The sequence below is a fragment of the Eurosta solidaginis genome, chromosome 3 (assembly GCF_040869045.1).
Source record: "Eurosta solidaginis isolate ZX-2024a chromosome 3, ASM4086904v1, whole genome shotgun sequence".
Taxonomy (NCBI): domain Eukaryota; kingdom Metazoa; phylum Arthropoda; class Insecta; order Diptera; family Tephritidae; genus Eurosta; species Eurosta solidaginis.
The window spans coordinates 256,448,464-256,466,416 of record NC_090321.1 but is presented as its reverse complement, the minus strand read 5'-3'; the positions used below and the strand labels follow the sequence as shown (position 1 = coordinate 256,466,416).

Here is a 17,953-nt window from a genome sequence, read left to right as displayed (position 1 = left end):
GAACGGAATCAATCGATTATTTCCGAACCGTGAGGTATCGGGTTTGACTTTATTGTAAATGTTGTTGAGAAGAAGAAGCAATAAATAAATTTAATTTGACAGATACTTTGCACAAGAATTTGTCATATTTAGTAGGCACTTTTTCAAGGCAGTAGGATTTAGTAGCTGTTGCATTGAATTTAAAGGAAAAGTGAATTTTGTTTAAACATGAATGACGATTTTGAACCAATGGAACCAAGCTTGCGCAATGTCGTAGATCAAACGTCTCTTAAATGGATATTTGTTGGAGGCAAAGGCGGTGTGGGTAAGACAACATGCAGGTAAACTTATCAAACTCGAGCGCAGTTAATTAACTAGAAAACAAACTATTTGTTTTAAACAAATTTGCCAATGACACGTCACATGCTAATGTACTCTTTTAATCAATTGATGCCAATAAAACAGTTGTAGCCTGGCTGTGCAAATGTCCAAAGTACGACAGTCGGTGCTGATCATATCCACAGATCCGGCGCATAATATATCAGATGCATTCGATCAAAAATTTACAAAAGTTCCCACAAAGGTAACAAATTTTATAGCAATTTTAAAATTTAGCTTTTCAATAAATAAAAATTTTTTCGAAAAAGGTTAATGGATTCACAAATTTGTATGCAATGGAAATTGATCCCAATGCGGGCCTTAACGAATTACCAGATGAATACTTTGAAGGCGAGAACGATGGTTTGCATTTGAGCAAGGGAGTGTTGCATGAAGTAATCAATGCACTGCCTGGCATAGATGAAGCAATGAGTTATGCGGAAGTGATGAAGTGAGTTTGGCAAGAATATAATCAGCCCAATTCTAAACGAAAATTCCGTGCGAGTTTTTTCCCTTCTCCTATTCCTCGTATTCTAAATAAAAATTCTTTGTGACTTTTTTCACTTCTCCCTTTCCTCCTATTCTGAACACTGTTCGAAAAAGAGGAAACCGGTTATGGGAGAAAAGTAGGTATTATGAATGTGAGGGAGAGGGAGATTTCTTTGCCATATCATAGGAGTTTTTTCACTAGTTAAATTAAAGGGAATGCATCAAAATAGTTAAAGGAAATTCGTTCTTTTAAGAAAGAACACTTTTTTGTACAAACTTGTGCTAAAATATGTATTTACATTCTACCACAATATTCTCACTGTTAATACAACAACCACAATATTCTTTATTTTAAGTCGAAAATTATATCATAAGCAACGGAAGAGCTCTTTGTATATTTGATGCAACCATCCAGAAATTGCGCAAGGATTTTTAAGAAGGCTTAAATAGATTTTGGCATATGGCGAAAGGCGAACTCAACTCGACGTTGCTGCCAGAAAATTGCTTTGCAGAATGAAAGCAGGCAACTCCGGCGGATTTGTGTTATCCCGCGTCTTCCTCCTATGCTCCTCTGTTGATGTTGCTGTGGCACTAATTCATTACTCATTTCAGTGAATAGCACATGAAATGCAATAATGTGCGTTGTTTATACCTTATTTCTTAATTTCAAACAAATTCGCAACAAAAATTAAACTTTTCAGTTTTTTAAACAAAATAAGAAATGCGGAACGAAATTTCAATTGACAAAACACCTGACTTCGAAAATTCTCTCCCTAGGAGAAAAGAATTGGAGGAATTTTTCCGCGGTAATACAAAAATCCGCGAGAACAAAATTCCGCGAGAATATTCAGAATTGGTCTGAATAGCTTAAAAGCTTTCACATCCAGTGATACTAACCCCTGCGGGTTAGGGGGTCAGCATATACCCGCGGTAGGTGTGCCTGTCGTAAGATGCGACTAAAATACCAGATTGGAGGGGCTATTTAGCGCAACCCTTTCAGGTTACCAGCGCAATATATAGCTTCTCCAAACCCAATTGTCAACCTCACCTATCCGCGGAGAATCTTGTTTCACTAACAGACGAGGCTCTGGCGACCCCAAGCTCCTCATGGAACTTTGGGATGGGGAGGGAGGGACGGCCTGGAGGTTTAATGTGGCCATATAAATCGTTCCCAAGATGGTCGGGCTAGCACCTTAATGGTGCCGTGTTACCGGAGCGTACCGGATCTGTATCCGGCAAAGGACCATCACATCGATAACACTCCCGAAAGCCTTCGGGGAGAAACCTTATCGCTACAACAACAACAACAGGAAAGTTAAAGTATTGCGAATTACAAATTTTAGTAAGGAGAGCAGAATTTTTAGAGTGAGGTTGATTTTACAATTCGGAAAGACAAAGTCTCCAAAGTAATAGATCCCAACAGAATGACAGCTGTGATTAGTAATATATTGCACCGGCACTTTAATAACCGACTACTGAGTGGAATATTACATTATGTTGTTTTAGCAGTGAACATCATGTCCAGTTGTTGTTGTTGTTGTTGTAGCAATGCTCGCCCCACCTAATAGCCGCGACCGATCACAAATTGTCATCAATATCCTCTAACGGGAGTCCAAGGAAACTTGCCGTTTCAACAGAGGTGGACCATAAGGAAAGGGGTGTTAGAGGCGTTGGTTCCACATTACAATTAAAGAGATGGTTGGTGTCATGTGGGGACACAGTGCAAGCGGGGCATACATTTTGAATGTCGGGGTTGATTCTGGATAGGTAAGAGTTTAGCCTGTTACAGTATCCAGAACGAAGTTGAGCAAGAGTGACACGCGTTTCCCTGGGGAGTATGCGTTCCTCTTCCGCGAGTTCTGGATATTTTTCTTCAAGTACTGGATTCACCGGGCAATTCCCGACATTAAGGTCCGACGCCTGTCTATGGAGTTCACCAAGGACCTGCTTGTGTTTTTTCGCTTCATAAGGCTGGGTTCTTAGGTGCCGTATTTCCTCAAAATGCTTACGGAGATGACTCCTTAGGCCCCTAGGCGGTGCTGGTTCGTCAATCAGATGTCTGTTGGGATGCCCAGGTTTCTGGGTATTCAACAGAAACTGTTTGGTCAGCATCTCATTTCTCTCCCTGATGGGGAGTATTCTCGCCTCATTATGCAGATGGTGTTCTGGGGACATAAGAAGACAGCCCGTGGCGATTCTGAGAGCAGTATTTTGGCAGGCCTGTAGTTTCTTCCAGTGGGTAGTTTTTAGGCTTGGCGACCATATGGGTGACGCGTAGCACGTAATCGGCTGGCTAATTGCTTTGTATGTGGTCATGAGCGTTTCTTTATCTTTTCCCCAGGTACTGCCAGCAAGGGATTTGAGGATTTTATTAGGGCTCTGAATTCTCGGAACAATTGCGGTTGCGTGCGCACCAAAATGTAGATCCTGATCAAACGTCACACCCAAGATCTTGGGGTGTAGGACAGTCGGTAGCGTAGTGCCGTCGACGTGGATGTTCAATATGGTCGACATTTGGGGCGTCCATGTTGTAAATAAGGTCGCGGAAGATTTAGTCGGTGACAATGCCAGGTTTCGCGAGGCGTAAAAACTGGAGAGATCAGGGAGATAGCCGTTTATTTTATTGTATAGCTCATCGATCTCTGGGCCTGGGCCTGTGGCCATTATTGTGCAGTCATCGGCGTAGGAAACGATTGTGACTCCTTCCGGTGGTGAAGGTAGCTTATATATGTAGAAATTAAACAAAAGTGGGGATAGGACACCACCCTGTGGCACCCCTTGTTTAATTCTCCTTGGTTTTGATGTTTCGTTTCTGAATTGCACCGATGCCTGCCGACCACCCAGATAATTTGCGGTCCACCTTTTAAGACATGGGGGAAGGGTAGACCCTTCCAGGTCTTGCAGTAATGAGCCATGGTTGACCGTATCAAAGGCTTTTGATAGGTCTAGCGCTACGAGTACTGTTCTATGGTGGGGGTATTGATTCAAACCGCAATTTATCTGGGTGCTAATGACATTTAGCGCGGAGGTAGTGCTATAGAGTTTTCTGAAGCCATGCTGATGAGGGGCTAGCTGCAAATGTGCTTGGAAATAAGGGAGCAAAATGGCTTCAAGCGTCTTTGCCACTGGCGATAGGAGAGATATCGGACGATATGACTCACCTACGTTAGCTGGTTTCCCAGGCTTTAGTAGTGGGACCACCTTGGCCATTTTCCATTTCTCGGGTATGGCAAAGGTGGAGAGAGACAGGTTGAAGACATGCGCTAAATATTTGAAACCCTCTTTCCCTAGGTTTTTAAGCATCGGCATGGCTGTGCCGTCTGGGCCCACTGCTTTGGATGGTTTAGCGCGACCAATGGCGTCCTCAACCTCTCTAGCGGTGATGGTGATTGGTGACGCGCTGAATTTGTGTTTATGTGCGTGTCTATTGGCTCTCCGTCTATCTTTGTCGACCGTAGGATGCATTATATATTGTCGGCAGAAAGCGCTCGCGCATTTTTCCGCATCCGACAGCACCTTATCGCCAAAGGCGATGGAAACTTTGTCTTTGTGCTTAGTCGGATTCGATAGGGACTTTACGGTGGACCAAAGTTTACCTACACCGGTAGAGAGGTTACAACCTCTTAGGTGCTCTTCCCATTTCGCCCGCTTGTGTTCGTCCACAAGCAATCTGATGCGTTGGTTTATATCCCTTATTTGGGGGTCGCCTGGATCAAGCTGTCTTATAAGGTCGCGTTCCCTCGCTAAGCTCGCTGCCTCCGCCGGGAAGTGGGGCCGGATTTCGAAAATTCTACCGGCGGGAATGAAATGTGCCGAGGCGGATTCAATGACCTTACGGAAGGCACGCTCCCCTTGGCGGGCATCAGTCGGGATAGGGAGGGCAGCAAAGCTGCTGTCTGTTGCAGATTTATATTCTTCCCACTTTCCTTTTTTGAAGTTTATGAAAGTGCGTTTTTCGGTGACGATGAAGTCGGCGGTACGCTCGAACGAAATAAGTATGGGCAGGTGGTCGGATGCCAATGTTACCATCGGCTGCCAGTTGACGCAGTTTACGAGTTCTGCGCTCACGATTGAGATATCTGGCGAGCTATGACAGCTTCCTACCATACGTGTGGGGGCGTCTCCGTTTATAGTGCAGAACGTCGTTTCTTCTATTTGATCCGCCAACATCTCACCCCTACTGTCCGCCCGCAAGTTTGAATGCCATAGGTCGTGATGGGCATTGAAATCGCCTAAGATAATGCGATTGTTGTCAGTGAGTAAGGCCTCGATTTTAGGGCGGTATCCACTGGGGCAACAGGTGACAGGAGGGATGTAGATGTTGATGATTTCTAGATTTGCATCGCCTGACCGAACAGATAGGCCTTGACGTTCTAAGACATTGTCCCTGCGGTCGATGCCAGGATCAAATATATGATATTGCACAGAGTGGTGTATAATAAACGCGAGGCCGCCTCCATTTCCGCTCTCGCGGTCCTTCCTGTGGACATTATACCCAGAGCAGGTCTGCAATGCAGATCTTGCTGTGAGTTTAGTCTCTTGAATCGCAGCAATGCGGATGTTGTGCCGCTTCATGAAATCGACTATCTCCGTAATCTTCCCAGTTAGTCCATTACAGTTTAACTGCAGAATTCTGAAGTGCATGAGGGGTGACGCCGCCACTCTAGGGGTAAGTGACGGGTGACTACGCCTAGGTTGTGGAAGGCCAGGGCGCAATTGCTGTTGTGGCCTTGGGACTGGGCGCCCTTGGGCAAGCATTGGGGTACCCGGATGATTTGGGTTTGCGACCTGGCAACATGCCGCGATGAAACCCGTCGAGGGGTTGCCGTCGCGGAGACCAGAACATCTAGGAAAGTGGCACCACCCAAGGCAGGAGCTGCATTGAGCGGATGTCGCAAACCTATATATTCTATGCTGGCAGACGGTGCAAACGGAGGTAGGGACTAAGAGTCTGTTTCCCTGACCTGCACGATTGCTGCCAGAAAAGAGGGGGGAGAAGAAGACGGGGGCAGGGGCTGATGCTCAGCATTGCTACCAGCTCTACTACGAAGGTAGTAGTTATGAGTGGTATCAGCTGTTTGAGTTGTTGGCGCCGTGGGGCGCGAGCAGCAGCGGGTACTTCTTGTGGCTTGCTGAGCAGCGAGGCTGCTGGAAGGTAGTGGAGGGGCGCTTAGGCGTAGACTACGGGACGCCCTTGGGCGTGAGCAGCAAGGAGCCACAAAAGATTTATAAAAGTTACGTGGACGTCGGGTTTTGGGATCAAGCCCAGAACAACCTGTCCGATGCAACCATCCCTTGCACGAGACACACTGAACAGAGTATGACCGTCCTAAAAAGATTCTTTTCTGGCAAATGCAGCAAAACCATTTCTCAGGACTGGGGTCAGGAGACGGACCCGGATTGGGTTCGATACCTTCCCGGAGTAAGAGAATATGTAGCAGTCCTGCTGCAAGGAGCTGCTGGGAGGATGACAATTTGTGGGAGGGACGAAACAAATTAAATGGGGTCACACTGAAATGACAGTCCTTGGTCGGGAAAAATCCCGAGTCGCTCCGGTACATAGAACCGACTGCCTTGGGAAGCAGTCCAGTGATCAGGGTCGGTTTCATGTTTACGATTACAGATGAAAAGTCGATTTCACTTAAATTTTTTTAATTTAAAAAATAAATAAATGTAAGGCGCGACAACCTCCGAAGAGATTTTAGCCCGAGCTTCTCTTCCAATTTGCGTCGTGCTCCTTTTTTATTTTTCCTAAAAATTGGCGGAACGGAACCTACTTTTTTATACCGTCTCTGAACGGCATCTGCGAGGCAGATGAGTTTTCACTGAGAGCTTTTCAAGGCAGAAATACACTCGAAGTGCTTGCCAAACACTTCCGAGGGCGACCCCGCTTGCCCGGTGAATCCAGTACTCAAAGAGCAATACCCTAAACTTGCGGAAGAGGAACGCACACTCCCTAGGGAAACACGAGTCACACTAGCCCATCTTCGATCTGTATACTGTAACTCTAACCTATCCTGAATCAACTCCGACATACAAAATGTATGCCCTGCTTGCAACGTGTCCCCACATGACACCAACCATCTCTTCAATTGTAATGTGGAACCAACGCCTCTAACACCTCTCTTATTATGGTCCACCCCTGTTGAAACAGTTTCCTCGGACTCCCGTTAGAGGACATAGGTGACAATTTGTGATTGGTCAGACCTATTGGATGGGGCGAAGCACTGCTAAAACAACAACAACCCCGCTTAGAAAATTGTTCTTCTAATTGAAAAACCTCATTTCTAAAATGTTGATGTTGCTTTGCCCGGGGTTAAATATCTTTTATATAAAAGTGGGTGTGGTCTTTAATCGATCTCGTCCATTTTTCTAGAAATATTTCCTGCTATAGAGAAAATTTGTGTACCCAATTTTATTACGATCCGATAATTTTTCTTCGAGTTATGGCTCCCGAAACATTGACAATTGCTTAGTCGTAAAAGGGGCGGTGCCACACTCATTTTCAAAAATTTTGGTGTTTTCCAATGTAATGTTATAATTCAATTTATAAAGTAAAATCCTATTGATACAAAGCTCTTTTTCTCTAAGATATAGCTTATTTTCGTCTAAAACCCTTTTAAAAATCTTTTATATAAAAGTGGGCGTGGTCTTTAACCGATCTCGTCCATTTTTTCTAGAAATATTTCCTGCTATGGGAAAAATTTGTGTACCCAATTTTATTACGATCCGTTAATTTTTTTTTTCGAGTTATGGCTCCCGAAACATTGAAATTTGCTTAGTCGAAAAGGGGCAGTGCCATACCCATTTTCAAAAATTTTTGTGTTTTCCAATGTAATGTAATAATTCAATTTAGAAAGTAAAATTCTATTGATACAAAGCTCTTTTTCGCTAAGATATAGCTTATTTTCTGTCTAAGACCCTTTTAAAAATATTTTATATAAAAGTGGGCGTGTTCTTTAACCGATCTCGTCCATTTTTTCTAGAAAGATTTCCTGCTATAGGAAAAATTTGTGTACCCAATTTTATTACGATCCGTTACTTTTTCTTCGAGTTATGGCGCCCGAAACATAGAAAATTGCTTAGTCATAAAAGGGGCGGTGCCACGCCCATTTTTTTAAATTTGTAGTTTTTGCTATTTATTGCTATAAATCCACTTGGGAAATGAAATACCTTTTAAAAATCTTTTATATAAAAGTGGGCGTGGTCCTTAACCGATTTCGTTAATTTTTCTTCAAAGCATTCCTTATAGTAAAGGCAACCCCTCTGCCGAATTTTGTTACGATAGGTTTAACGATTTTTGATTTATGATTATAATATTTGTAAAATTGATTTTATCACAAGTGGGCGGTGCCACGTCCATGTATGTATGTATGTATTTATGTATTTTAAAAAAAATTTTGAAATTTTTATCAAGAGTCTCAATATCAGTCCACATGTCAAATTTCAACATTCTAGGTGTATTATTTACTAAATTATCAGGTTTTTTGTGTTTTCCAAAATGTTATATATATAAAAAATGGGCGTGGTTGTCATCCGATTTCGCTCATACCAATCCATATAAGCCAAGTACCAAATTTGGTGAAGATATCTCAATATTTACTCAAGTTATCGTGCTAAGGGACGGACGGACATGGCTCAATCAAATTTTTTTTCGATACTGAAAATTTTGAGTCTATATCTATCTCGATTCCTTTATACCTGTACAAACAACCGTTATCCAATCAAAGTTAATATACTCTGTGTGCAAAGCACGCTGAGTATAAAAATACCTTATCTTACAATTTGTTTTAAAGGCTCTATAAAAATGACAATTTAATATATTCTAAGGTGATAGAGGGCGTTTATGAATTCCGAAATAGCCCGCTCATTAGGCGAATTCCGCGATAGATCGCCTTTGAAACAAATCCCGAGGCAGGCGGGTTAGTACCACAACGTGTTAGGACCGACACGTACTGGATTCTTATCCGACAAAGGCTGCCTATATCCGTAACACTTGGCCATACTTTTGCTTTTTTAAACACGAATCTAATGCTACAAAAAGGGGATTTGAAGATTATACATGTATCAAACATCACCTGAACCTGAATTTTCTTACTTACTTATAAGTTAATTGTATCGACAAATTTCAGATTAGTTAAGGCAATGAACTTCTCTGTGGTAATTTTCGACACCGCGCCCACGGGACACACTCTACGTCTGCTTTCTTTCCCGCAAGTCGTTGAGAAAGGTTTGGGTAAATTGTTGCGTTTGAAAATGAAAATAGCGCCTTTTATCTCACAATTCGGCAGCTTACTTGGCATGGCAGATTTTAATGCTGACTCACTTACACAAAAGCTGGATGAAATGCTAAAAATTATAAGACAAGTTAATGAACAATTTAGAAATCCGGTATGTGCTTTATAAAATTTTCTTTATATGTGACCCGGTCTAACAGCTGTTTTTTTTTTTGCGAGAAACAGCTGCAAACACCTGTTTTTTTTGCGAGAAACAGCTGTAAACAGCTGTTTTTTTTAGTCATAAGCCACCTTTTCATAGACCGGGTCACACATATGCATAGATAAATATAAACATTTTCATTTTCCAAAAAAAGGATCAAGCAACTTTCGTATGCGTTTGTATTGCTGAATTTCTGTCGTTATATGAAACTGAACGTCTTGTACAAGAGTTGACGAAATGTGGCATTGATACGCATAACATAATTGTAAATCAATTATTGTTCAAAAAACTAAATCAAGAACCCTGCGGTATGTGTGCGGCCAGATATAAGGTTTGATATTCAGAAATATTTATATGTTGTTTGTGTTAAGGTTTTATTTTGTTTTTATTCACAGATACAAGAAAAATATTTAGATCAAATAGCTGATCTCTATGAAGACTTCCATGTAACGAAACTTCCGCTGCTAGAGAAAGAAGTGCGTGGTGTAGAAAACATTAAAAACTTTTCGGAAAATTTAGTAAAACCATTTAGTCCTAATTAATATTAAAGTAGCTTTAGTTTTTAGTCCTTATTCGTAAAACATAAAATTGGTTTATAAAGCTCTTATAACTGGGTGGAAATGTCATTTTTAAAAGCTTTATAAATCTTTCGAATTTTTTATGAATATGCGTATATGAATATTAGGGTGGCCCTTATAGAACAAAAAAAATATGTTTTGCAGTCTCGCCCTTTCAGAAGGTAATACCGAGGTCAGAAATACAAATTGAAATTTGGTAACGTTTTAAAACAGTTAAGGGGTGGCGCATTGGTCAAAGTTAAGATTGTTTTCCGGAGACTCAACATATTAATTTAAATTTTCTTGTCTTCATAGAGAAATATTCAGGGTTGTCATGGAATCCAATTGTTGTCGGAATCGGATTTAAAAACGACAAAATAATTACTTTGGTGTCATGAAATCCAATGTTATCGGTTTAATGTTCGAATTGGAATTAGTGTCGGTTTTAGGTGTCACAGAATCCGATAATATCGGTTTTGCTATCGGAAACAATCCAATCAGTTAAATGCTGTTGGATTTAATTTTTTCCTAGTTGTATTTCTCTTGCAGTTGAGTATTTTCTAAAAATGTAAGTAAATAAAGGTTTATTTTATAAAAATAAATGTAAATTTACATATATTTTCATTCTTAATAGGGGAAAACATAAAATTTCAATGCAAAACAGTATTTTGACTGAATTTATGGAGAAACATCCAGATATTGCGAAGGGCTTCACGAAGCACATCATCTAAAATCGTTGACAACGTGCTTCTACCTACACTCATGCTAGAATCTTTGCTTACTGATCTTTGATAGGATCCTTCAGCTAAAAATCGTAATGTAGCTGCTAGTTGCAGCACTGGCACAACTTTCGAGCGGGTTAAGCATCTTTCAATCGTGTCCAATACCATTCGGAAAGCCTCTTTGTTTATGCAATATTATTCAATGTAACTGCAAATGCACTATAAATATTTAGAAACCCACATTAAGACATTTTTTTAATTACGCTGTCTCTGGCAACTCAAACGGATTGCTGCGATCTCCTTTTGACCCTCTCGCAACTTTTTTCTTCCAAATATAAATTCCATAATATAACTGCTACAACTGCTGATGCCATTTTGATGTCAATAAATTTTTTTATTTCTATATATATATATTTCTAGATATATTTCTGTTTAATTGCACAAAACAACTATTTTATAAAATTTTGCCAAAAAAATTAACATCAAAATTGCCGGTGCATCGCAAAACAGCTGATTCGAACATCGCTTTTATTTACATTCGAAAAGAGCAAAACCAATACGGTTTTATGACACCAATTGAAATCAATATTGGTTTGTAATTCCTCCAAAACGCAAAACCGACTTGGATTCCATGACAGCCCTGATTAACTTTGACCCCTGTGCGACACCCCTTACCCCTTCTAATCGAGACCAAAACTTATATGTTGTAATATTTTTGACCTTGAGACTGTAGAACATAGTTTATTTGGTTTAAAGGAACCACGCAAATGTGCATATACCCGGCATTTTTCAACGAAGTTGTCTTTCTGTGGGTATTTAACTTTGTTATTATCTTTGCATCGATATAAAACAAAAAGCAAGAATCACAACTGTATTCCAAATTGTATATCTTTGATAAATATATATATATTAAAAACAAGCAAGAACATATCAACGGTTTCTTGAGGGGTATAAAAATCCGAAAAAGCGTTCCGATTACACATCACTCCGTCGAATTCTACAACACTGGTAATAGTGCTGGCAAAAAACGTTTGATGATAAAAAACATACGATTGCTGTAGAACGAATGTTCTAATCCGTTGAATAATTAGGGGAGTTGGCTTGTAACAGATTACATGGAACGCAAGAATTGCAGGTCTTGTAAAAGGCTAAATAAACTTCTATAGTCGTAACCATACCCATATCCATAACCATCTCCAATGTGATCGATTAATAGTGCTTTAACCTAAAAATCGTGAAAATTTCATTAAAACGAAGAAAACGCATAAAATTACAAACATATTTCACAAAAAATATGTGTCTCAGTCATAACGTATCCAATGAATAAAATATGCAAAAAGTTATTAAATTCACCAACTCAAATATTTGTAGGTTATGGATATGGCGAGAAACCAATTGGTTGGCTATGGTATGGTTATGGCGTTAGCGTAAACAGCTAATCGATTACTTTCGATCAGCTGTTTTATCTGGTTATGGTTAAGTCGCCATTAACTGGCCGTTAAATAAGTTCCGCCGCAATTTAATCGATTAACGGAAGCAAGTATCCGATTTTTCCACTATTATGACATCACTAACTTGTGAGAATAAAAATAAAAATGACGAATGTTTGACGGTGAGTCTCTCTTTTATGTAACATCTAGGCGAAAAGTGACATTTGTATAAATTCACCGGCAATAGGCGAACGTACTAAGTTATCCCGCTGTTCAAACAACAAATATAAAATATTTTGGTTTTTGTGCAGAATATAGAAGGTAAATTGAAGCGCTCATATCTTACATCTTCTAATTCATACGCAACAACTGTAATAAAAGCAGCACTACAACTATGGCCAATGATGGAGCAAGTAACAAGAATGCAATGTGCACGTTATGTGACAAAGTTGGGCTAAAACCATTTACCAAACAAAATGTTTTCCACTATTACATCCCATTACATGGTGTTGTGTCATATTCAGCACTATCTGTAAATGTTATGAATCCAGGATTTGTATCAAAAATAATACCCAAAAAGGATTTGACCAATGTTCTTTTATTGAGCACATTAACTGGCACAGCCTTTTACATTTATGGAAGACCACATCTACATAATATAGCAAGGTCAAAACGTGGTGTGTACGCTGTACTTGGAGGGTCACTATTCAGTATGGGTTCGGTGTTGGCATGGGCTTTGATGCGTTCATTGCTCCCAGGAGATAATGCTGCTGTAGCCACGCTAGCTGGTTTGGCTTCGGGTGCTGCGCTAGTTAAGCTAAGTACTGACTATTTCACTGATTGCGACAAATTGGTGGCAAAGAATTAAGTACATATATTTTATTTGCTTAAGCTGTGGAAATTTTTGTGCTCCTTCACCACACAAGGAACAAATACCTAAATTTAAACGTCATTCATACATTCTTTTGTTTTTATTTTTGTGCAGCAATCGAAGTTCATTACACTGACCGGAATTTGTATTTAAGGTCCACATGTGCCGCGCCCAACTGCAGCAGCAGTTTTTGTGTTATATTTACATATTACACGATCAATTGTAAACAAATGTAACTGCAAATGCTAACTTGTTGAGAATTGATGATATGATAGCATACTCAACAAGACGAACTAGCGTTAGTAGGATATTTTGAATCTGTACTGTTAGGAAATATTTGTTAACAAAAACATTTAAAAACAAACAAGTTTTTGAATTACATCTGTTTACAACATAACGGCATATGAAGATGGTCTAAATGCTGGTCGGAATATATATACATATTTTTGTTTTTAATTGTATTAGGTTCTACATTTACTCAAGTTACAAATAAAGTTTTAAAGTTAATTCAGCTACATAAAATATCTTATTTACATGAATATCTGAATATGTTTATGCATTTGTACATATGTATTTACGTACAAACACTTTGAAATAAATACCAAAGCTTGGTACTAAATTTAATTAATTTATTTATCACCTGTGATATTCGTTACCGGTAATAATAATATTTCTAATAAGCCGGAGTAGATTGTGGAGAGGCGTTCAAGGGCGAATTAAACTTCTTTAAGGGCCAATTAATGGTGACAACTATAGCCGGATAAAAAGCTGATCGAACCTACGTTATGGAAATCAATGTAATCGATTAAAGGAATAATTAAACTTCCTTAACCCTAACGCCATAGTCGTAACCATCTCCAATGTGATCTATTAATGGTGCCTTAACCTAAAAATCGCGAAAATTTCATAAAAATGAAGAAAACGCAAAAAATTACAAACATGTTCCACAAAAAATAAGTCTCTTAGTCATAACGTATCCAAAACAATGAATAAAATTTACAAAAAGTTATTAAATTGGCCAACTCAAATATTTTTAGGTTATGTATATGGCGAGAAACCAAAAACCAATTGGTTGGCTATGGTATGGTTATGGCGTTAGCGTTATGGTATGGCACCATTAATCGATTACGTTGATGTCCATAACGCGCGCATTACTGATGCTTAGCATAGACTTGACTTGGCGTAAACTTGGCAACTTAGCCACGATTATACTCCACTTAGCGCATACAATCTGGCATCATAATCAGCTTTGAAATTTATATTTTAATAAATGCCAATTTGTATGACAAAAAGTCAAAATGAAATGCAAACAAACAAATGGCATCTCAAAATGTAAACGTCACTTAGAACTTACATAGAAAAACAAAATTCAACAGACTTCTTACGTTGCGTCAACAGCTGACTTTGAACACACGTTATTATTGCTGTGTTTTCAATCCACAAGAAACAACAATAACCCCAAGGTAACACAAAAGAATTCAGAAACTTACTTCTTTCCAACGCACTGTTTTGTCGTTGAGGGAACTTTTATAGGAACATAAACGAGCCGAGAGTTATTGGTCTTACCCGTACGCTGAAACAGATCCGCACACATCGCTGTCCTTTCCGGAAAAAATTTTCTTTATTGAACGGTGTTTGTACAAAAATACACGCTATGTCATCTTTGCGCTATAGCATGGCGGAACGATACAAGGTGGCAGCATGGGACAGCTGATTATTAACTTTTTTATTTGATTTGATACATCAACTTTCGGCGAAGTACGACTTTAACATTTGTCCATCGAATTTACAAAAACAACAGAGTATATGGAATTTTTATTTGTTTGTAGGTATGTCACCATGCTGCCACTTGTATCGTTCCGCCATGCGCTATAGTGAATTCTAAAACAATCGGTAAGTCAGTTTACCCATCAAACATATATCATCTCTAACTTGATTGCGCAAACCCGTCACTGTAGTAGAGTTGTGCTTTTTCGTTCATTTCAGAGATTCGAATCTTTCGTTGTTTTTCTGATGAACGAACAAGTTATTCTTTTTGTTCATCTGTTCTTTTTTTTCAAGCAAATTTGATCACTGCTGCTCGCACCCGCGAAAAAAGCCAACAAGTATAGATGGGGGTGTGTATGAAGCAATGCTTTGTGTAGGTATATTTAAACGAGTAATGAATAAATTAGTTAATATATATATATATTTCAAAAAAAGTTAAAAATTTCGGAAGATCCAGGAAATTGAAAGAGTACAGACACAAATTGTAAATATGAACTTTTCAAGTTTAATAAATGTAATAATTAGTTTCTTACAAAACATTTTTTTCATAAATAGTCCATACATATATTGGTGTAGCAGTGCAACTAAAAGAACAAAAAGAACCGAAATCGAAGATCTAGTTCACTTGTTCAGTTGAGAGAGCCGGTCAATTGAACAATTTCAGAACGAAACGACCCAACTCTACACTGTAGGGTATCCGCCTGTATTAAATGTTGTTGTTAGAGGCCTGCTGATTCTCAAAAGAAAAACAGCTGCAAAAACAGAAGGCTTGATAGAGAAGTGATAAAAAAATCAACGACAAATATGTTTGGCTACAATCCCAAAGATTACGATTTGAAAGTGGAACTATCCCGTTGCTTTAATAGCATTGGTACCGTTTACCTGGCACAATATATACCAAACGGACAACATGTCGCCGTAAAAAAATATCGTATGGACAAAGCCAGCAAAGAAGAAAGCTTACTGGCGCGCGATGAGCTACTCGTTATGCGGCAATTCAATCATCCCAATATACATACATTCCATACATCCTTTGTATATGGTAGTGAATTATTCCAAATAGCGCCATTAATGTGTTTTGGCAGCTGTAAAGATACCATCGCCAATTGTTTTCGGGCAGGTGAGTTGTATTAGCGATGAGGTTCTACTTTGGAAATTAGAATTTTAAAATTATTTCGCTTGATATAGGGTTTCCGGAAATATTTGTAGCGTTAATAATGCGTGATGTACTGACGGGCTTAGAATATCTGCATCGGCGTGGGTACATACATCGCTCCATACGTGCCAGTCACATACTGCTGAATCAAACCAAAGCTGTATTATCTGGCTTCCGAGAATGTACTAGTATTGTTGCACATGGACAACGTATTGGAGCTTTACATCAGTTGGCAGCGTGCAGTCAACGCAGTCTAAATTGGCTAGCACCTGAAGTGCTGGAACAAAATATAGTGGGTTATACAGAAAAATCAGATATTTATTCCATAGGTATAACATGTTGCGAATTGGCAAATGGTGTGGAGCCCTTTGCTGATGCGCAACCCACATTTATGTTTACGGAAAAGTTGAGGGGAAATGTGCCAACTCTTTTAGATCGTTCAACATGTCCGGCAAGCGAGGAAATGATTGGTGAGTATGTGTATGCATGTTGGATGCAAATCAAGGTATCATTTTACATTGCATCGATTTCTATTTACAGAAATGGTTGTAAACCATGATTCAGAATCAATCATGCAGGCGCAACAAATCTATTGTCAACGTATCTTCTCCGACGAATTTCATCAAATGACCGAAATTTGTATGGTAAAAAGACCGTCTAGTCGTTGGTCAGCATTGCAACTGCTAAGTCATACATTTTTTAAACAATGCCGCCATACAAGCATTTTAGATCAATTGCAACGTTTTAGCTTAGAGACCAAGGATTATTCAAAAATACGAGGTGTGTACTTTGGGGTAACTTAAATTAGTATAAAAAAGACGGCTGCCTCTTTATGCGAATATGTCGGCCTCTTTATGAAGACTGCCACTTCAACAAATTTTGAGGGAGGAATCATTGCCTAGAAGAAATCGGTGTCAGTTTTCTTGAAAGTTCTGCACAAGCCACCAGAGCAAGGCAAACAACATTTATATGTAGATAGTGCAGCTGACAAAAATATATTTCAACTGCTAGTTCAAATCTTCTACGTCAGCTGGTACTCTAGGTCAGGAGAAACTTTAGTGCAAATAGCGGGTCGCGAACTTTTAGTGGTTTAATGATCCCGCCAAGTGTGGTGCGTCACATCCGATCACTTTTCCGCACGGCTGAGTTGATTCGACTCTTGCTCGGAACCTACACCACAACCTCGCTTTGATTCAATATTGTCGAAACTGTGTATTTTTTGCTAAGACTTCTGCTGTAGGCTTTTGTTGAAAATTCTTCTATTGGCCGTGCAGTTTAATCAGAGTGAAGCACTTTACAAGTTTTTGATCGACAAGTCATCGTACATGCGTTTCTCAACACTGCTCATCACAGTGTAGTCAAAGTACGAGATTTGCGCCCGTACTACCGAAAAACCAATAATTGAATCCAAATAATGTTCTTCTTCAGCCAAAGCTTTTCGGAGTAAATTGACCTAAGTATAAAAGTTTTATAATTTTTTCTTCTTGTATCAAGTCCTTGCCCTGAAGAGTTCCTGTTGATAACTTAGGTGATTCCTTAGAAGGCTTAAAGCTTAAGCTAATCAAAAGGAGGACCAATGATCGGCACAAGTTGCAAAGATTGGATTGCGCAAAGAGACGCTGCTGAAGTATTTGCACGTAATGCGAGGTACACGTAATTTTGCACTATCAAAAAAAAAAAACAGAGTTTAGCCCTATGCATTTACCTAAAAAACAATATATAAATGAGTTTAAAAACTCAAACAAATGTTTTTCTCCATTTTAGATGAGAGCCTGGGTCTATGCAACGATCTAAGCGAAATGAATGTACACAGCAATGATTGGGATTGGGACTTTTAAATGCAATCTTGAAGTCAAGCCACAAATCTACATTAGGTATCTACGTTTTAGGCATAAGTCATTAGTCTAAATTTCATTATAAATGTAAAAATAATGATTTGTACTTACATATATACGTAATGCCTCCAAGAGATAATATTAAAGACTATCAATGCGATTTCTATAAAATATACGTAAATTTTTGTCGACAAATTCCCAACTAACCATGTTGATGAAAATCAAATAATTTAAGGAACTCAGGTTGTCATTGCCCCATTCCACTGGTAAGTAAAATAAATTATTTCACAACATTTTGGTATATTTTTAACGTTACAAATCAAGAACAGT

At 39.1% G+C, this 17,953-nt stretch overlaps 3 protein-coding genes across 4 annotated transcripts; all 3 read left to right on the top strand.

The window, feature by feature from the left end:
* The first annotated feature begins 91 nt into the window (after positions 1–91).
* LOC137245415 (ATPase ASNA1 homolog) lies at positions 92–11,494 on the top strand. Its single transcript, XM_067776052.1, has 6 exons — positions 92–320; positions 445–562; positions 627–808; positions 8,979–9,237; positions 9,440–9,616; positions 9,681–11,494. Exons 1-6 carry the CDS (start codon positions 208–210, stop codon positions 9,825–9,827), a joined length of 996 nt encoding a protein of 331 aa, XP_067632153.1. The 5' UTR covers positions 92–207; the 3' UTR covers positions 9,828–11,494.
* A 641-nt stretch (positions 11,495–12,135) lies between these two features.
* Positions 12,136–13,489, top strand: LOC137245417 (uncharacterized). Of its 2 annotated transcripts, none has more exons than XM_067776054.1 (2): positions 12,136–12,315; positions 12,376–13,489. In XM_067776054.1, exon 2 carries the CDS (start codon positions 12,389–12,391, stop codon positions 12,860–12,862), a length of 474 nt encoding a protein of 157 aa, XP_067632155.1. In that variant the 5' UTR covers positions 12,136–12,315; positions 12,376–12,388; the 3' UTR covers positions 12,863–13,489. The 2 variants fall into 2 exon arrangements, with proteins under 2 accessions (XP_067632155.1, XP_067632154.1); XM_067776053.1 differs by having other exon boundaries at positions 12,137–12,315; positions 12,379–13,489.
* Positions 13,490–15,187: 1,698 nt separating this feature from the next.
* Stlk (Ste20-like kinase) lies at positions 15,188–17,794 on the top strand. The gene is made up of 4 exons (XM_067776051.1): positions 15,188–15,752; positions 15,821–16,258; positions 16,329–16,568; positions 17,553–17,794. Exons 1-4 carry the CDS (start codon positions 15,437–15,439, stop codon positions 17,624–17,626), a joined length of 1,068 nt encoding a protein of 355 aa, XP_067632152.1. The 5' UTR covers positions 15,188–15,436; the 3' UTR covers positions 17,627–17,794.
* The last annotated feature ends 159 nt before the right edge of the window (positions 17,795–17,953 follow it).